Source organism: Mus caroli, unplaced genomic scaffold (assembly GCF_978045245.1).
Source record: "Mus caroli unplaced genomic scaffold, Mus_caroli_1 scaffold_2, whole genome shotgun sequence".
In the NCBI taxonomy this organism is placed as follows: domain Eukaryota; kingdom Metazoa; phylum Chordata; class Mammalia; order Rodentia; family Muridae; genus Mus; species Mus caroli.
Genome location: NW_028227257.1, coordinates 10,797,568 through 10,814,086, shown reverse-complemented (window position 1 = coordinate 10,814,086; position 16,519 = coordinate 10,797,568). Strand labels below are relative to the sequence as shown.

At 49.8% G+C, this 16,519-nt stretch overlaps 1 protein-coding gene across 3 annotated transcripts in view; it reads right to left on the bottom strand.

Moving 5' to 3' along the window:
* The window catches only part of Atp9a (ATPase phospholipid transporting 9A), a 109,323-nt gene that overhangs the window by 86,386 nt on the left and 6,418 nt on the right, over positions 1-16,519 (bottom strand). The window contains exon 1 of one of the 3 annotated variants that reach the window (XM_021182840.2): positions 14,598-14,755. The exons of the other annotated variants lie outside the window; for them this stretch is intronic. Within the exon in view, the coding sequence (XP_021038499.1) occupies positions 14,598-14,617 (20 nt within the window). The 5' untranslated portion in view covers positions 14,618-14,755. Of the gene's footprint in view, positions 1-14,597; positions 14,756-16,519 lie in introns of those variants that run through there. 3 annotated transcript variants of the gene reach the window in all.

Genomic DNA, 16,519 nt, shown 5'->3' with positions numbered 1-16,519 from the left:
TTTTCTTTTGCTTGTGTGAGTGTTTGATTCACCATCTATTCTGTAGGCCGGGCTTGACCTGAACTCCATCCTCCCGCCTAAGCCCACCCCTGGCTTTTGCTCGTGTGACAAGGTATCATGAGTTCAGATTCACTACTTACCTGAGTATGGCTTTGAGCTGCTGATCCTCCTGCCTCCCCTTCCAAGCACTGGGGCTGTTAAATGTGTTGCACCACCCACCCACCCACCCACCCACAGTTTATGTTGTACTACAGATCCAATCTGGGGTCTCACAGCTAGCTCACAGGGACTCCCTGGACTAAGAGAACTGTCACACACCACAACAAAGTCTATGCCACATTCTAGATTGACTGCAGGATGGGCTGTAAGACAGAGACCTTTAAGGAGGAGACAATGAGGGATGAGCACAGTCCCACAGCGCCTAGGCTTTATGGGTGGGGTTAGGTGTCAAGCCACACCCACACAGACACACACCACACACACACACACACACACACACACACACCCCAAGTGCCAACTCCAGCCCAGGTTAAGATTAACAGTGGGGCTTTGGGCACTCATCTCTGATTCCTAGCTGGCCTTTGTGAAAGATACGGCCTGTCTTGCTTAACTACTTTGGGAATATGAAATTATATCCAGGGTGAGGAGAGTATTTAGTGCATAAGAGGAATTCAATTAATTACAGGTTTTCCTTCTTGTGTGCAGTGTTTGCTGGAGACAGGATCACCATGAAACCCTGGCTGGCCTTGACTTACTATGTAGACCAGGCTGGCCTGGAACTCACAGAGATCCATCTGCTGGCTTACAGATGTGCACCACCACCTCTGACTATAAGAAGATTTACTTTATGTGCGCGAGTGTTTTGTTTGTCTGCATGTATGTAAGAACACTGTGTGTACCCGGTGCCAGCAGAAGCCAGAAGGGGGCGCTGGATACCCTAGAAGTTGAGTTACAGGTGTGATCTGCCACATGGGGGCAGGAAACCAAACCCAGGCCCTCCTTGAGAGCAGCCATGATCTTACCCTCTGAGCCTTCCCACCAGGCCTAATTTCTCACATGCTAAGTTTAAATTTTTTTTTTTAAGAATTTTTTCACAACTCTTGTCACCTGCTGATAGCAACAGCTTTTCAGCCAGATTAAGACATAAAGGGAGCAGCGAGACAGTGCAACGGGGGAGCATTGAAAGCTTAAGCTGAAGAGCTAGGAACCAACTGTGGGAGGAGGAACTGACTCCCGAAGGCGGTGTTCTGACAACCACATGCTCACCATGGCACATGCATCAAAATCACCACCACCACCATCATCACCATCCTAACTATAAAATTGAAGGGGTTAGAGAGATGGCCCAAGTGTTGAGAGCACAGGAGACCCACGTTCAGTTCCCAGTACAAATAAATATTGGGTGGCTCTTGGACTGTACCTCAAGTTCCAGGGGATCCAACACCTTTTTTCAATCCCAGCACTCTGGAGACAAGAGGCAAGAGGATCTTTGTGAGTTCAAGGCCAGCCTAGTCTACATAGCAGGTTCCAGGACAGCCAGGGCCACATAGAGACCCTGTCATAAAACAAAACTAAAAGAAAGCTGCTGTGGGGCTGGGGTGCAGCCCACGGGCAAAGCACCTGCCCAAAATATGCAAGGCCTTGGTCCAGCAAGAAAACTGTGTGTGCACCTATAGATTTCTCCTTTTTATTTATTTATATGTGTGCCCTGCAGCTGTCTTCAGACACACACTAGAAGAGGGCATGAGATCCCATTACAGATGGTAGTGCTGGGATTTGAACTCAGGACCTCTGGAAGAGCAGTCAGTGCTCTTAACCGCTGAGCCATCTCTCCAGCCCTATAGATTTCTATAGATACAAAAAATAGGTGTGGATTTTAGCAAATGATTAAAAGTGTATCCCAGAATGGTCCAGAAGCTGGTGGGGCCAATGGAAGAGGAACACAGAGTGAGGATGCAGCAGGGGCTGATGGGAACATTCCCACGATGCACATACGCCTCTGTACCTAATTCGTACGTGAATTAATTTTACAGTGAATACATTTATTTAATAACTAAATAAAAACCACTTGGGTGGTATATCAGGCAGAGTTCTTATACAGCATGTGTGGGGTTCTAGGTTTTGTCCTTAATGCTGCAAAATAAACAAGGCCCACCGCCCTGGCTCGCAGCAGGCTCACAGGTCACTGGCTTCCACGTGGCCGGCCAGCTGCCAGCTGTGTCTGACCTGTCTGAGGTGATGATTAACCCGCAGGCCTTTCACATGCCCAGGGTGCCCGCCGGGTACTCTTCCTTCCTGCCTGCCCGCACTTCCTCCTTGATCTGAGCCCATTTCGTCACAGGTTGTAAAACAGGTGTAGCGTGCAGCCCGCAGCCAGCGCTAGGCACAGTGGAAACCTAGAGAATGCCAGCAGCAGAGTGTCGTGGAGCAGGACGGTGACCCCAGCACATAGGCAACAGACGCAGGGGGAGTTCGAGGCTAGCCTAGGCTACACAAGACCATGCCTCAAAAAATAACATAAAATAAAATTTTCCATTTCCCCCTGGATACCAAAGCAGTCAATTATGTAACAGTCTGTACACTTACTAAGTGCAAGCCCCACGCATACCAGTGAGTCCTTCAATGAGAAACAATTTCTCAGACAATCCGAAGGGGGAAGGACAGGTGGCTGTGATCCAGAGTTCTTCTGCCACGCCACCCCACTGTGCAGAGCTGCCTCTGAGCTCCCAGACTGACAACCTTGGAAGGAGCCTAGGGACAGAGGCAGGACCATACCAGGTACTCCCCAGCAGCAGCTCTGTCCCACTAGCTCCCACCTTCCCACGGTAGTTAACACCTACTCGGTATATTGTGGCACCAAGTTTTAAGGTCCAGGGATGGACACTCCACACTCCACCCATTCCTTCTTGAGACAATGAGCAGCTGCTTGTAATACCAGCACTGGAAGGCGGAGGCAGGGGGATCACTTTAAGTTCAAGGTGAGGCTGACAACACAGTGAAATCATGTCTTAGCTAGGGTTCCATCGCTGTGAAGACACACCATAGCCAAGGCAACTCTTACAAGGACAACATTTTTTTTTTTTTTTTTTTTTTTTGGATTTTTCGAGACAGGGTTTCTCTGTGTAGCCCTGGCTGTCCTGGAACTCACTCTGTAGACCAGGCTGGCCTCGAACTCAGAAATCCGCCTGCCTCTGCCTCCCGAGTGCTGGGATTAAAGGCGTGCGCCACCACCTGGCCAAGGACAACATTTAACTGGGGCTGGCTTACAGGTTCAGAGGTTCAGTCCATTATCATCAAGGCAGGAGCATGGCAGCATCCAGGCAGGCATGGTGCAGGAGGAGCTGAGAGTTCTACATCTTCATCTGAAGGCCGCTAAGACTGGCTTCCAAGCAATTAGGACAAGGGTTTTAAAGCCCACACCCACAATAACACAGTTCCTCCAACTAGACCACACCTACTCCAACAAGGTCATACCTCCAAATAGTGCTACCTCCTGGCATATACAGACCATAACTTTCCACTCCCTGGCCCCCATAGACTTGTTCAAACATGAGTCAGCGGGGGCCATACCTAGCCATAGCATAATGCAAAATACATTTAATCCAACTTCCAAAGTCCCCATAGTCTATAGCAGTCTCCCCAATGTTAAAAGTCTAAAGTTCAAAGTTTCTTCTGAGATCCATCCAATCACTTAACTGTAATTCCCAAAGCAAGACAGGAAAACCAGCTGGGCAAACTCCAAACTCTGCATCTCTATGGCTGATGTCAAGGCGGTCTTCAGATCTTCACTCCTTTTTCATCTTTGTTGACTGCAACAAACAATCTCCTCGGCTGATTCCACTTCCTGTTATCAGCTTTTCTTGGCAGGTATCCCACAGCTCTGGCATCTTTAACATCTTGGCGTCTCCAAGTCAACTTCAGCTTTACAGCTTCTTGTTCCAATGTCTGGGATCCACTCATGATCTTCTGGGCTCCTCCAAAGGGCTTGGGTCACATTTCAAGCTCTGCCCTCTGCAGCACTCTAGGCTCAGGTGGATCTACTCCACTGCTGCTGCTGCTGGTGGTGATCATCCCATGGTACTGGCATCTCCAATACCCTGGGGCCTTCTGCTGCAACTAGGCTTCACCAATAGCCCCCTATAGGCTCTCTCCATGGTGCCAAATCTCAACTCCTTTCCATGACCCCTTCAGTCCTGAACCACCAACTGCAACTGAGGCTGCACCTTCTCCAATGGCCTTCCGTGGCCCCTCACAGTGCCAAGCCTCAGCTGTTCTTCATGACCCCTTCATGCCTTCAAAACCAGTACCACCTGGGTGACTCTTACACATTACCAAGTCCATTGGCAGCACGAGGTACAACCTTGGCTATCTCTGGAACACAGCTTCTTCGTGATCTCAGAATACACTTCCCAGAAGATGTCACCTCAGTGATGCTGATCTCTTCTTAATCACCGCTAATTTCTTAGCTCCAGCTAACCAGCATCAATTGTCCCAGTAGTCCCTTCTATTTTTCACTCTAAAGCCAGAGCCACGTGGCTGAAGCTGCCGAGTTCTGCTGCTTGCTGGGGTTGGAACATGCCCCCCCCCCCTCGTTCTTCACCAGCTTTTCTTTTCTTTCTTTTTTTTTTTTTTTTTTGTTTTGTTTTGTTTTTGGTTTTGGTTTTTCGAGACAGGGTTTCTCTGATAGCCCTGGCTGTCCTGGAACTCACTTTGTAGACCAGGCTGGCCTCGAACTCAGAAATCCGCCTGCCTCTGCCTCCCGAGTGCTGGGATTAAAGGCGTGAGCCACCACGCCCGGCTTCACCAGCTTTTCTATTTCCAATTCCCTCACTACCTAAACTTGGCTGTCCTGAAACCTGCTAGGTAGACTGACCTTGAACTCAAGAGATCTGCATGGCTCTGTCTCCTGAGTGCTGAGATTAAAGGCTGGACTTAAGCTTCTCGCCTTAGAACCTGCACTGTACCAGGCTGGGTTTGAACCCGGAGCTCTGCTTGCCTCTGTCTCCTGGATTTAAGGTATGTACTACCCTGCCTGGGCCTAACCATTTCGTTGCCACTATGCCTCGAGATCCAGGTTCCAAAGCCTGTGCCCTCCATTTCTAGACTGTAGTTCATTCCAGATTAAAAGTCCATTTCTAGACTGTAGTTCATTCCAGATTAAAAGTCCATTTCTAGACTGTAGTTCATTCCAGATTAAAAGTCCATTTCTAGACTGTAGTTCATTCCAGATTAAAAGTCCAAGTGAAAACCATAGCCAATAATAACACCTAATGTAACAATTCCTTGTTTAATGGCAAATGCACAGACAATAAGCTCAGCAGGGTGGGATCTTGCCACAAAGTCACCACCCCCGTAATCTTTATCTCCTCACAGGATTCAGTTCCCCTTCACTTCCTGGTGCCCTTCTATTACTTGAATCATACATTTTATATTTTTCCTTTCTCAGCTTGCTATGCTTGCTCAAAATGTTCTTCATGAGACCAAACCAGAGAATGAAGTCTCTGTTGGGCTCTTTTGAGACTTCCTTTGTCTTTCCTTTATTTTAATCAATATTCATCTCTTTACCTTAGCCTCAGGCAGACTTTTCAGACAAGGACAGAAAGCATGCACATTCTTCACCAAAATCCCACACAAACCGTCGCCAGGCCACGTACGGGACACCACAGGCCTGGTCTGCACAGTTCAAACCGCCTGCAGTACAGTCGTCCATAGGCTACAGCCCATTAAGCCCCACTTAAAGCATTCCACAGCTTTCCAAATCCGAAGTCCCCAAATCCACATTCTTCCAAACAAAAGCACGGTCAGGCCTAGCACAGCAACACCCCAGTCGCTGGCACCAACTTCTGTCTTGGTTAAGGTTTCCATTGCTGTGAACAGACACCGCGACCAAGGCAACTCTTATAAAGGACAACATTTAATTGGGGCTGGCTTACAGGTTCAGAGGTTCAGTCCATTATCATCAAGGCAGGAACATGGCAGCATCCATGGTGCAAGAGGAGCTGAGAGCTCTACATCTTCATCTGGAGGCCACTAGGAGAAGACTGGCTTCCAGGCAGCTAGGGACAAAGGTCTTAAAGCCCAGGCCCACAGTGACACACCTACTCCAACAAGGCCACACCGCCAAACAGTCCCACTCCCTGGGCCAAGCATGTTCAAACCACCATGTCACGTCTCAAACAAAATACAGAAAAGCCGGGTCTGATGACACAAGGCTTAATTCTAACACCCAGGGGGCAGATGCAGGGGGATCTCTGTGAGTTCCACACTAGCTAGAGCTACATATTGAGACCAAGTCTCAAAAACCCCAAACTGGGTCTGGAGAGATGGCTCAGCAACTCAAGAGTCCTTCCTGCTGTTGTAGGAACCAGAGCTCAATGGCTAGCGCCCCTCTCAGGCTGCTCTGTGGTTCCAGCTCCCAGGAATCCCCAATACCACAGACCCCCGATACCCGGTACATCATGGTGCTCATACATACATGAAGGCAAAACACTCAGAAGAGAAATAACCAAGATCTCCTTTTTGGGAAGGTCAAGACAGGGTTTCTTTTTATAGCTGTTCTAGAAGTCGCTCTGTAGGCCAGGGTAGCCTTGAACTCACAGATCCCACCTGCCTCTGCCTCCTGAGTGCTGAGATCAAAGGCATGCACCACAGCTGCCCGGCCGTTTTTTTGTTTTTTTTTTTTTTAAATAAAAATCCCAAACAACAAAGCACTGGTTGGTATTAACCTTGGCATTTTTCAAAAAGGAACTCAGTTGCTCCAGGTCATGGGTAAAAGCAGCTGAGCCCAACTTGAACCACACAGTCTGTTTGCATCCCAGTCTCTGAAGCCAGCCAGGCCTTGGGGAACCTCCACCTCGCTGCAACTTTCCTCTCCCTTCCCCTGTTCCCATGGAGACCAGCAGCAAGCCACTGCTACAGACAGCTCAGCTGTGATGTGGGAGGGGCCTTGTCACGGAGAAGCCTAAGCAAGGCCACAGGAAAGGCTGCCCGGACCCTGTATAGTCCAGTCCTGCAGTGAGTGACCATTACCCCAGCACTTGGGAGGATGAAGGAGAGTCAGGAGTTCAAGGTCAGCCTTGACGGCACGTTCCATTCCTCCACAGAAATGTTGTGCCTGTCCAAGGAGGGAGGCTGCAGCCAGGAGTCAGGCCAGGAGTGTGAGGCCAGCTTAGTGACCAGGCACTGTCAACAGGCAGACACAGGACCCTGGGCCCTCCCATGCTACAACCCTCCCCCCCCCCCCCCCGCTTTTAACGGAAGCCAGACATGACTGCATCCAGCCCTCTCACCCACAGCAGCTTGAGATGACAAACTGTGACCCACACCGTCATCCCAGCCCTGATGGAGACTGTGGGACCAGCCTGGGCTACATAGTAAGACCCTACCTCAGAAAGACCAGAATAACGTACTTAGTCTTGCTTTTGTAGAACCTTCCAGAAACCCACATAATAAAATGTGATCAGACCCTTTGAGCATCTACTCACTTGAGAATGTGGCCAATAAAAATTCCTCCAGAGACAAGGTTCCCCATGATGACTTAGCAAGTGAAGGAGTTTGCCACCAAGCCTTGTGGCTTGCCCAGTCCCCAGGCCCATGTGGATGGAAGGAGAGAACAGTTCTACAACTATCTGACCTCCGCATGAGGACCATGGTATACACCCACCCCCAACCCAACAAGACAATAATAAAATTTTTGTTTATTTATTTAGACAAGAGCTCACTATGTAGCCCAGGCTGGCCTCCTAAACACCAGGATTGACGGTGTGTGCCACGCCTAGCAAAAAATATATATACATATTTTATTTTTTAAACTATATAAAGTTTATCAAAACTATCTTCAATACAAAAATTATATATTTTTTAAAATTTATTTATTTTATTATATGTAAGTACACTGTAGCTGTCTTCAGACACTCCAGAAGAGGGCATCAGATTTCGTTATGGATGGTTGTGAGCCACCATGTGGTTGCTGGGATTTGAACTCAGGACCTTTGGGAGAGCAGTCGGTGCTCTTAACCGCTGAGCCATCTCACCAGCCCCCAAAAATTATACTTTACAATAGTAAAAACAAGCTGGAAAATCCTGACTGACTAGCCTCAGAGGGAAACCAACTGCAATGTTAGTGGAGGCTGAGGCACTCGAATCCTCAGTTCATGGCTGCCACAGTCCCGCTCCAGGGATGGAGCCAACGCCCCCTTCACCCTTCGTTGTCACACATACGCACGTACACACGGATTCTTAGAGGTTGGGCTTTATGTAACTCCAGTGAGCCGTGGCACTTGTGTCGTGTATGCAAAGGCCCTGCATCCCAACCCAGCACCAAGACTTGGGGACAATAATCACTAGGAGCTGCACCGTTAACTTTCTATACCGGGAGCTATCACTCTAATTTCCAGATGGAAGGGCTGTGATTTAAAAACGCCACTGGGAGCCGGGCGTGGTGGCGCACGCCTTTAATCCCAGCACTGGAGGCAGAGGCAGGCGGATTTCTGAGTTTGAGGCCAGCCTGGTCTACAAAGTGAGCTCCAGGACAGCCAGAGCTATAAAGAGAAACCCTGTCTCGAAAAACCAAAAAAAAAAAAAAAAAAAAAAAACGCCACTGGGAAGCTCATCAGATGACCTACAGCTGTTATCTAAGTCCTCTGAGGTACGGACAGGGTGAGGCCAGCCTGGGCTACATGAGGCCCTGCCTCAAAGCAATCATCCCACTGGGGACCCAGAGCCGGGGTTTCTCGCTGTAGTTCTGGGCTGGTCCCATAGGCCCTCTCATTCTCATACCCACTGACTCAGGAGGGACACTCGTGACTATGACCCCAAGGCTCAGCCCGCGGGTTAGCGACTGCTGGGATGTCTCAGTGATACCACAGCTGTGACGCACCGGCTGGGACAGGAACGAGCGACCTTCAAGCACCAGGCCAGCGTGGGTTCAGTCTGCAAGCTGAGACCCAGGGTCTGAGAAGTGTCTGGAGACCTCACTAAGGCCTAGAAACAGGGGCTATGGAAGGAGGGAGAGAAAGAAAGAGTGGGAGGGAAGGAAGGGGGAGGAGAAAGCAAGCAGAAAGGATTGGGGGCCCGGCCAGGTGGGGGGGAGGCCCGCAGGGCAGGGGCATGCAGAGTTCTTTAAGCTCTGCAGACCGCACTTTCCTGGAGCATCTAGCTGCAGGAGCACGCACAATTCCCCAGACAAGCTTTACACACGTAGGGCAGAGCGCTGGCTGACACCTAAGACTCCAAGTTCACCCAAGCCTTCCCAGGACACACGACGTGTCTTGGTGCATGCAAGCTGCCACCACCAGGAGTGTGCCTCTGGTGTCCCCAGCACTAAAGTTGCCAGCCGCAGCGCCGGTACACAGTAAATATTTACGGAGTGCATGAATCCGTGAGTCATGGGGGGAGGGCTGGGGGGGGGGCTATTTTTAGTCTGCGTGCTATGCTATAAATTTCAGTTGGCTTTTGGGTGACTGTGCGGAGCGAACAGATAGGAATGCCTTGGCTGGCCTTCTATGAGGTGGTGGACAGAACCAGGAGAGTCACTGGGCTGGGCTGGCTTACCCAGACATGAGAGGCCTCTCTCCCCAACTCTTTCCCTCTCATCTCCGGTGTCACTGTGCTCTGGACCACAGAGTTCAGAATCAAACTCGGAACCAATTTGGGAAAACGCAACATTCATCTCCCTTTTTTCTTCCCAGTCCGAGGGCTGAACTAGGCCTGGACCTGGTTGAGCACTCGCCCACTGAGGCAGGCCCACGGCCTCTACAGTGCCAATTTGATGTTATTTGTGCAAGGCACGATGTGCACACTTGTAATCCCAGCCCTCTGAGACAGAGGCAGAGGACTGCTTTAAGTCTGAGGCCAGCCAGGGCTATAATGCAAGACCTTGTCTTAGAAGGGGGAAAAAAAAAAAAAGAAAAAGAAAAAGAAGGCAATTTGCGGCAGGATGTGGTGGCTCACATCCATAACCCTAATACCTCGGAGGATGAGGCAGGAGGATTACTGTACTTCCAAGGCTCACCTAGAATAGCGAGTGAGACCTGTCTCATAAGCAAAGCTGAAATGCTGGCTTGTCATCAGCTTCCATGGGATGCCATTCTCTGCTTCTACCTTCCTGTTCGGGGCAGGCTGTGGTCCTGAGGATGGAATCCCGCATCTCCCACACCCTATGCAAGTGCGACTTCTATACTTCTGTGTGTGTGGAGAGGCATAGATGCAGCAAGTACTCACACCGAAGGCTGGGGTTTTATAGTTTTGTGTCTTCTTACTATGTGGACTTGGCTGCCCTGGAACTCACTCTATAGGACGGGGAGGGAATTCATACCCTTGGATTCATGATGGTTGCCTGCTTCTGCCTTCCGAATGCTAGGACTAAAGGAGGGGAGGGGACCACTGCAACTGATGACAAAGAAAGCTTTGTTTAGGTTTTTGTGTGTTGTGTGTGTTTTGTTTGGGTTTTTTGTTTGATTGGTTGGTTGGTTGGTTGTTTTCGTTTTGGGTTGGCTGGTCGGTTGGTTTTCGAGACAGGGTTTCTCTGTGTAGCCCTGGCTGTCCTGGAACTCACTCTGTAGACCAGGCTGTGTTCTGTCTTTTAAGTCAAAGACTGACTGTATAAAAGCTAAAATGTGACCAGGTGGCGCCCACCTTTACTCCCGGCACTCGGGAGGCAGAGTCAGGTCTATGTCTGAGTTCAAGGCCAGCCTGGTCTACAGAGTGAGCTCCAGGACAGCCAGGGATAAAGTGCGTTTCAAGTCAATGATCACATTTTAAAGTGTGAGAATAGGGGCTGGAGAGACGGCTCAGAGACTAAGAGCACTGACTGCTCTTGCCAGGGTCATGGTTCAGATCCTAGTGCCCACAGGATGGCTCGCAAGCGCCTGTAACTCCATCTCCCTCTTCTGGCTTCCGTGGGTACCGCACATATGTGGTGCACAGATATACACGCGGTCGGAACATACGGTAGCCTCGTCGATTTAAAAATGAAATAAGTAAATGAATCTGAGAGTAGACATTTAAATATGTCCTACTTTCTCTCTCAGTATCATAAACATTACTCATGGGATGCAGATCAATACTAGCTCTGAAAACAGACACCACTTCTGAGAATGTGGAGTGGCTACTGTAACCAGCTCAGCCTGGGTAGCACTGAGAGCCACCAGCTTGAGCAGGGGGTATGGCTCAGGCAGAAGAATGTTCCAGGCAGAGTGGTGGTGCACGTCTGTGAGCCCAGGACTCAGGAGTTTAATACGTTTTCACTGATTTATTTTATATGAGGGGGAGAGAGGAAGGAGAGGGGGGAGGGGAAGAGGAAGGGACAAGGCGGGGAAGGGGACAGGAAGGGGAAGGGGAGGCCGCACAAGTGCTCTCTGAGAGAACAACTGGAGGATGTCTCTCCTATAACCATAGGGGTCCTAAGGATTGAACTCAAACCTTCAGGCTTGGCAGCAAGCGCCTTCGCCCATCTCGCTAGCCTCTGCAGCATACTTATTAAATGCAGCTCTAGAGCTGGACTGAACTCATCGGCATCCATTTAAAATTAGGAACAGTGAGGTAGAACTCCTGCCAACATTGCAGGCAATGGTCACTCTAGGATGTTTCTGTGGTGTTGCAAAAGATCAAAAGTTTAGACATTAAACAATAAAGACGTATCCCGCTCAGTTATGAATCTAAGATCAAGGCAGCTGCTCTCGGAGGCTGGCGGTGACTGGGTCCCTGGATTGTACGTCCCCATGCACCGCCGGGGTCTCAAGGCTGGATCTGGGCCCCCCTGACCACCTTGTTCCGTCTTATTACATTTTTATGTCGTTATTTGGGAGAGGGGGTTGTATGGGGCCACCTGCTTTGTCACAGCATACCCGTGGAGGTCAGGAGACAGCTCTCGAGGCCCCATTCTCAGCTTGGGTCATCGGACTCCCCTTTACCCCCTGAGCCATCTCCACAGCCCATGTCTTGTCTTACTTTTATTCTATGTGTACAATCACGTTTTATCTTAATGTCGTCTTTAATTGGCCTTTCAAAAAAGAAAGAAAACAGTCACATTCAAAGCTAGGGTTTCTATATAGGAATCTGGCGGTAGGGAATACAACACAGCCCACACCACTTCCCAAGCGAGCCCAGAGAATGTGGGGAGACCCTGTGGGGGCACGGCTCAGAGGGGCAGACCCGGAATAAACAACAAAGGACCATAAGAAGCTTCCTCCCATTCGCGATTAAAACGCTGAGCTCACTACGGGGAGCAATGTCCAGATAGGAGTTCAGGGTGCACAGGGCTTGCTTTGAAGACAGAGGAGACACTTTAGAAGTACAATGGGCCACTCAAAGGGAGCGGGGGCTGCATGGGCCCAGGCTAACTCTGTCCCATTAAGAGCCATTCACCAACGCCTGGGAACAGTGCTGACTGTCACAGTGCAGGGATGGGGTAGTGCTGGCACCCAGTGGGTGGAGCTGGGGATGCTACCACACCCTCCATGATGAAAGAACAGTCCAACGAATGCTGACCATCAGTCCTCCTGAGGATGAGCAGGAGAGCAGCCCACCCTGGCCAAGCCTGGCTTCATTGATCGTCATTGATCGATCGTCGCCACAGACTGCCCAGAGGCCATCCACTGCCAGACTCTGTTACCACTCCAGCTGTTACCACTGCCTCTCCTCAGGGAGAGCAGCCAAGGGCTAATCTCTGAGAGGCACCGGAGAAGCTCTGCGTCCAGGGAGTCCACAAATTTACAAATTATAAAGTAAATAAAAGATTACCCGGTCTGGGATATAGTTCAAATGGGAGACTGCCTACCATGCATGAAGCAAGCCCTGAAATCCATCCCTAGAGCCAAATAAAGCAGCTATGGTGGTGCAGGCCTGGAATCACAACACGCAGGACCCATGTGGAAGCAGAAGGGTCAGAGGTTCAAGACTATCCCAGGCTACATACCAAACTGGAGGCCAAAGATACCTGAGACGGTGTCACACGCATGCACACTCGAGAGCACACACACACACACACATACACATACACGCATGCACACAAGCATAGATACAAGCATAAAGCTGAGATTCTCTCGTTTCCTCCAGGACCTCCTGGCTTGAACGCTGCACGTCTGGTCAGGACCAGTTATCACAGGCCACTGTCCCTTGAACATCAGCCATGGCTCCCAGCATTAGAACAGCCTCCTGGCTTTTTCTCAAATGACCCTTGTTTTCATTTACGCTGTAAAGAGACTCCCTCTCAGTGGGCAGTGGTGGCGCACGCCTTTAATCCCAGCACTTGGGTGACAGAGGCAGGCAGATTTCTGAGTTCGAGGCTAGTCTGGTCTACAGAGTGAGTTCCAGGACAGTCAGAACTACACAGAGAAACCCTGTCTCAAAAGAGAGAGAGAGAGAGAGAGAGAGAGAGAGAGAGAGAAAGATTCCATCTCACCACTACAAAGAGAAAGCGACTGTCACTAGGCACTGCAGAGCCACCAAATAACTCCATGTTTCCCATGGCCTGTCCGTGCACACATGCTTGTCAACTCACACTGATCACAGAAGAGAAACCTGAAGTTAAAACTAGCTCCCAGCCTCAATGAGAGGGGAAATGATTAATCTTATTGCAACTTGATAGGCCATGTTTGGATGCTGCCTCTGAGTGGCTTGCTTGCCCTGTTCCAAAGAAAAACAGAGGAGAATGGGAGGAGGGAAGGAGGATGGGGAGGAGGGGCAACTGAGGTCAGGATATAATATATGAGAGAATAAATTAATAAAGAGAGAGAGAGTGAGTGCAGGAGGAAGGGGGGTGGGATAGGGGGTTTCTGATGGGAAGACCTGGAAAGGGAAAACATATGAAATGTAAATTAAGAAAATATCCAAGAAAAATAAAATGAAAGAAAAGAAAGATTATGGAAGAGAGAGAGAGAGAGAGACTAGCTGTATTCTATGAAGACAATGCTACCAATCCTTGTTTAAGACCAAGTCTCATATAGCCAAGGCTAACCAGGCTAATCAAACTTACTATGTAGCCAAGGCTGGCCTAGGATTTCTGGTTCTCCTGCCTCTACCTCTCCAGTGCTGGGATTATAGGTGTGCATCACATATAATAAGATTATAATATAAAAATTTTATAATCATATAAAGAGATTAAAATTAATCTTTTTCTTTAAAAATTAAACTAAAGCTGGATGCTGAATGAAATACCTTTAGCCCTAGCACTCGGGAGGCAGAAGCAGGCAGATCTCTGAGTTTAAGGCCAGCCTGGTCTACAGTAAGAGTTCTAGGACAGCCAGGGATACACAGAGAAACCCTGCCTTGAAAAACCAAATAATAACAATGGAACCAACCCCCCAGGGGTGGGAATAGCTCACTAGAACAGCACCTGTCCTGCATGCACAAGGCCCCAAGAATGGAATCCAGAACCAAGAAACACGCTGAGGAGACCCTGTTTCAAAACAGCAAATAAACACAAGAGTCCATTTCACCTGAAGCAGAAGGCACTTCATGTCCATGAGGAAACCTGAGTGGCTACAGAGAAGCAGCAGAAGGTCCACGCACAGGCTGCTCCACAGCTGATCAACCGTGGCTCCTCTCTGCGGGGACTGGCACCAATGGCTTCCCCTCCCCCTCCCCCGGGGCCCTACCTGGGCTGACATTCACACATCCTCTGGTCTCCACAAGGACAGGCACATCCGGTCTCTCTGAGTAGCAGAGGGAGGGACTCTGTGGCTGGCAGCGGATGGCACAAACGGAGCTGGCAGAGGGCAGGGAGATCACTTCCTGATGGGCCCCGGCCAAGACTTCTTCCCACTGTTTGTATCCCAGAATGCAGAGCCCTTCTAGAGACACCTCAACCCGGAACGGGAGAAGGCAGCCAGCCAGGGAGAGCAGCTCTAGACTTCACCCAGCGCGGAGTCTCCTCCCCAAACACACCCCGGAACGCTAGGCATGATGGCCACCCCTCTCCACACTGAACAAAGGAGCTCATTGAATGCATTCTGGGTGTGATAGCTCACAGCTGGAATCCCAACGGAGCACTGCAGTCTGAGGCTAGCCTGGGCTACAAGAAGCCCTGTCTCAAAAATGGCCAAAACTGGGCTGGAGAGCTTGTCCACAGTTAGAATGGTTAAAGCGCATGTGCCACCTGGCTCTTTTAGTTGGCTTTGTTTATTTGAATACAGCAATTTTTAAAATGAATTATGTCTTTAAAAACGTGTCATGCTCAACTGGGCAGTGGTGGCATCCTCCTTTAACCCCAGCACATGGGAGGGAAGCAGAGGCAGGTGGATCTCTGAGTTCTAAGCCAGCCTGGTCTATAGAGCCAGTCCAGGACAGCCAGGGCTTAGTTATACTGAAAAACCCTGTCTTGAACCTTCCCCCCAAAAAAGGAAAAACAAACAAACAAACAAACAAACAAACCAGAAACAGAGCTGTGTGGGCTGGGCAGGCGTCCTCCCCTGGTCAGCTTGTCCAAGTCCTCACTTCTACCCTAACTATAAATGCTCAGTCCTTCAATAAACACTAAAGGCGCCGGGCGTGGTGGCACACTCCTTTAATCCCAGCACTCGGGAGACAGAGGCAGGCGGATTTCTGAGTTCAGTTAGAGGCCAGCCTGGTCTACAAAGTGAGTTCCAGGACAGCCAGAGCTACACAGAGAAACCCTGTCTTGAAAAAACAAACAAACAAACCAAAAATAATAAATAAATAAATAAATAAACCCCAAAGGCCACTGTGCTGATGAACAACCTGGGAAGGTTGAGGAATCAGACAGCTCTTGGGTCTTAAATAAACATTTGCCATTCCTACATCTACTCCCAAGCACACCCCCCACCTCCACCTGTCACATGTCACACCACACACACACACACACACAGCAGGGAACTGACAACAGGAGGTTCCAATCTCTTCTCTCAAGTAGCAGGCAGACGCCATGAGACACCCAGCCCCCTCAGAGTCTCCATCTAGACCCCAGCAGCACCCACCATAGGAGTGAGTGCCCCAGAAACATTGCCCCTCTAGGCTTCCCTACGGCGGCAATCAACTTCTGAGGTGTGAGCGGCACACAGGCGACAAACCCTTTCAGTCCTGAAGGTCAGAAGCCCAGGAAGGGTTTAAAAAAAAAAATGTTCTTTAAATGACAAAACACCATGGCCAAGCAACTTACAAAAGACAGAGTTGAAATGTGTGCCGAGGTTCACGAGAGACAGTGAACAGCTTTCAGGAGTCAGTTCTTTCCTCCTGTCACCCGGCCACAGGACCCTCAGACTCAGGTGGTCAGACTTGGCAGCAAGGTGCCTGAGCCATCTCTCAGGCCCTCTGTCTTAGGGCTGCTATGGCTGTGAAGAGACCCCATGACTAAAAGCAAGTCAGGAGGAAAGGGTTTGCTGGGCTTACACTTCCAGTCCAACACTGGAGGAAGTCGGGACAGGAACTCAGACAGGGCAGGAGAAGCCTGATGCAGGACCCACGGAGAGGCTCTACTTACTGGCTTGCTTCCCAGAGCTTGGGCAGGCTGCTTTCTTATAGAGCCCAGGGGTGCTGCACCCCACAATAACTGGGCCCTCCC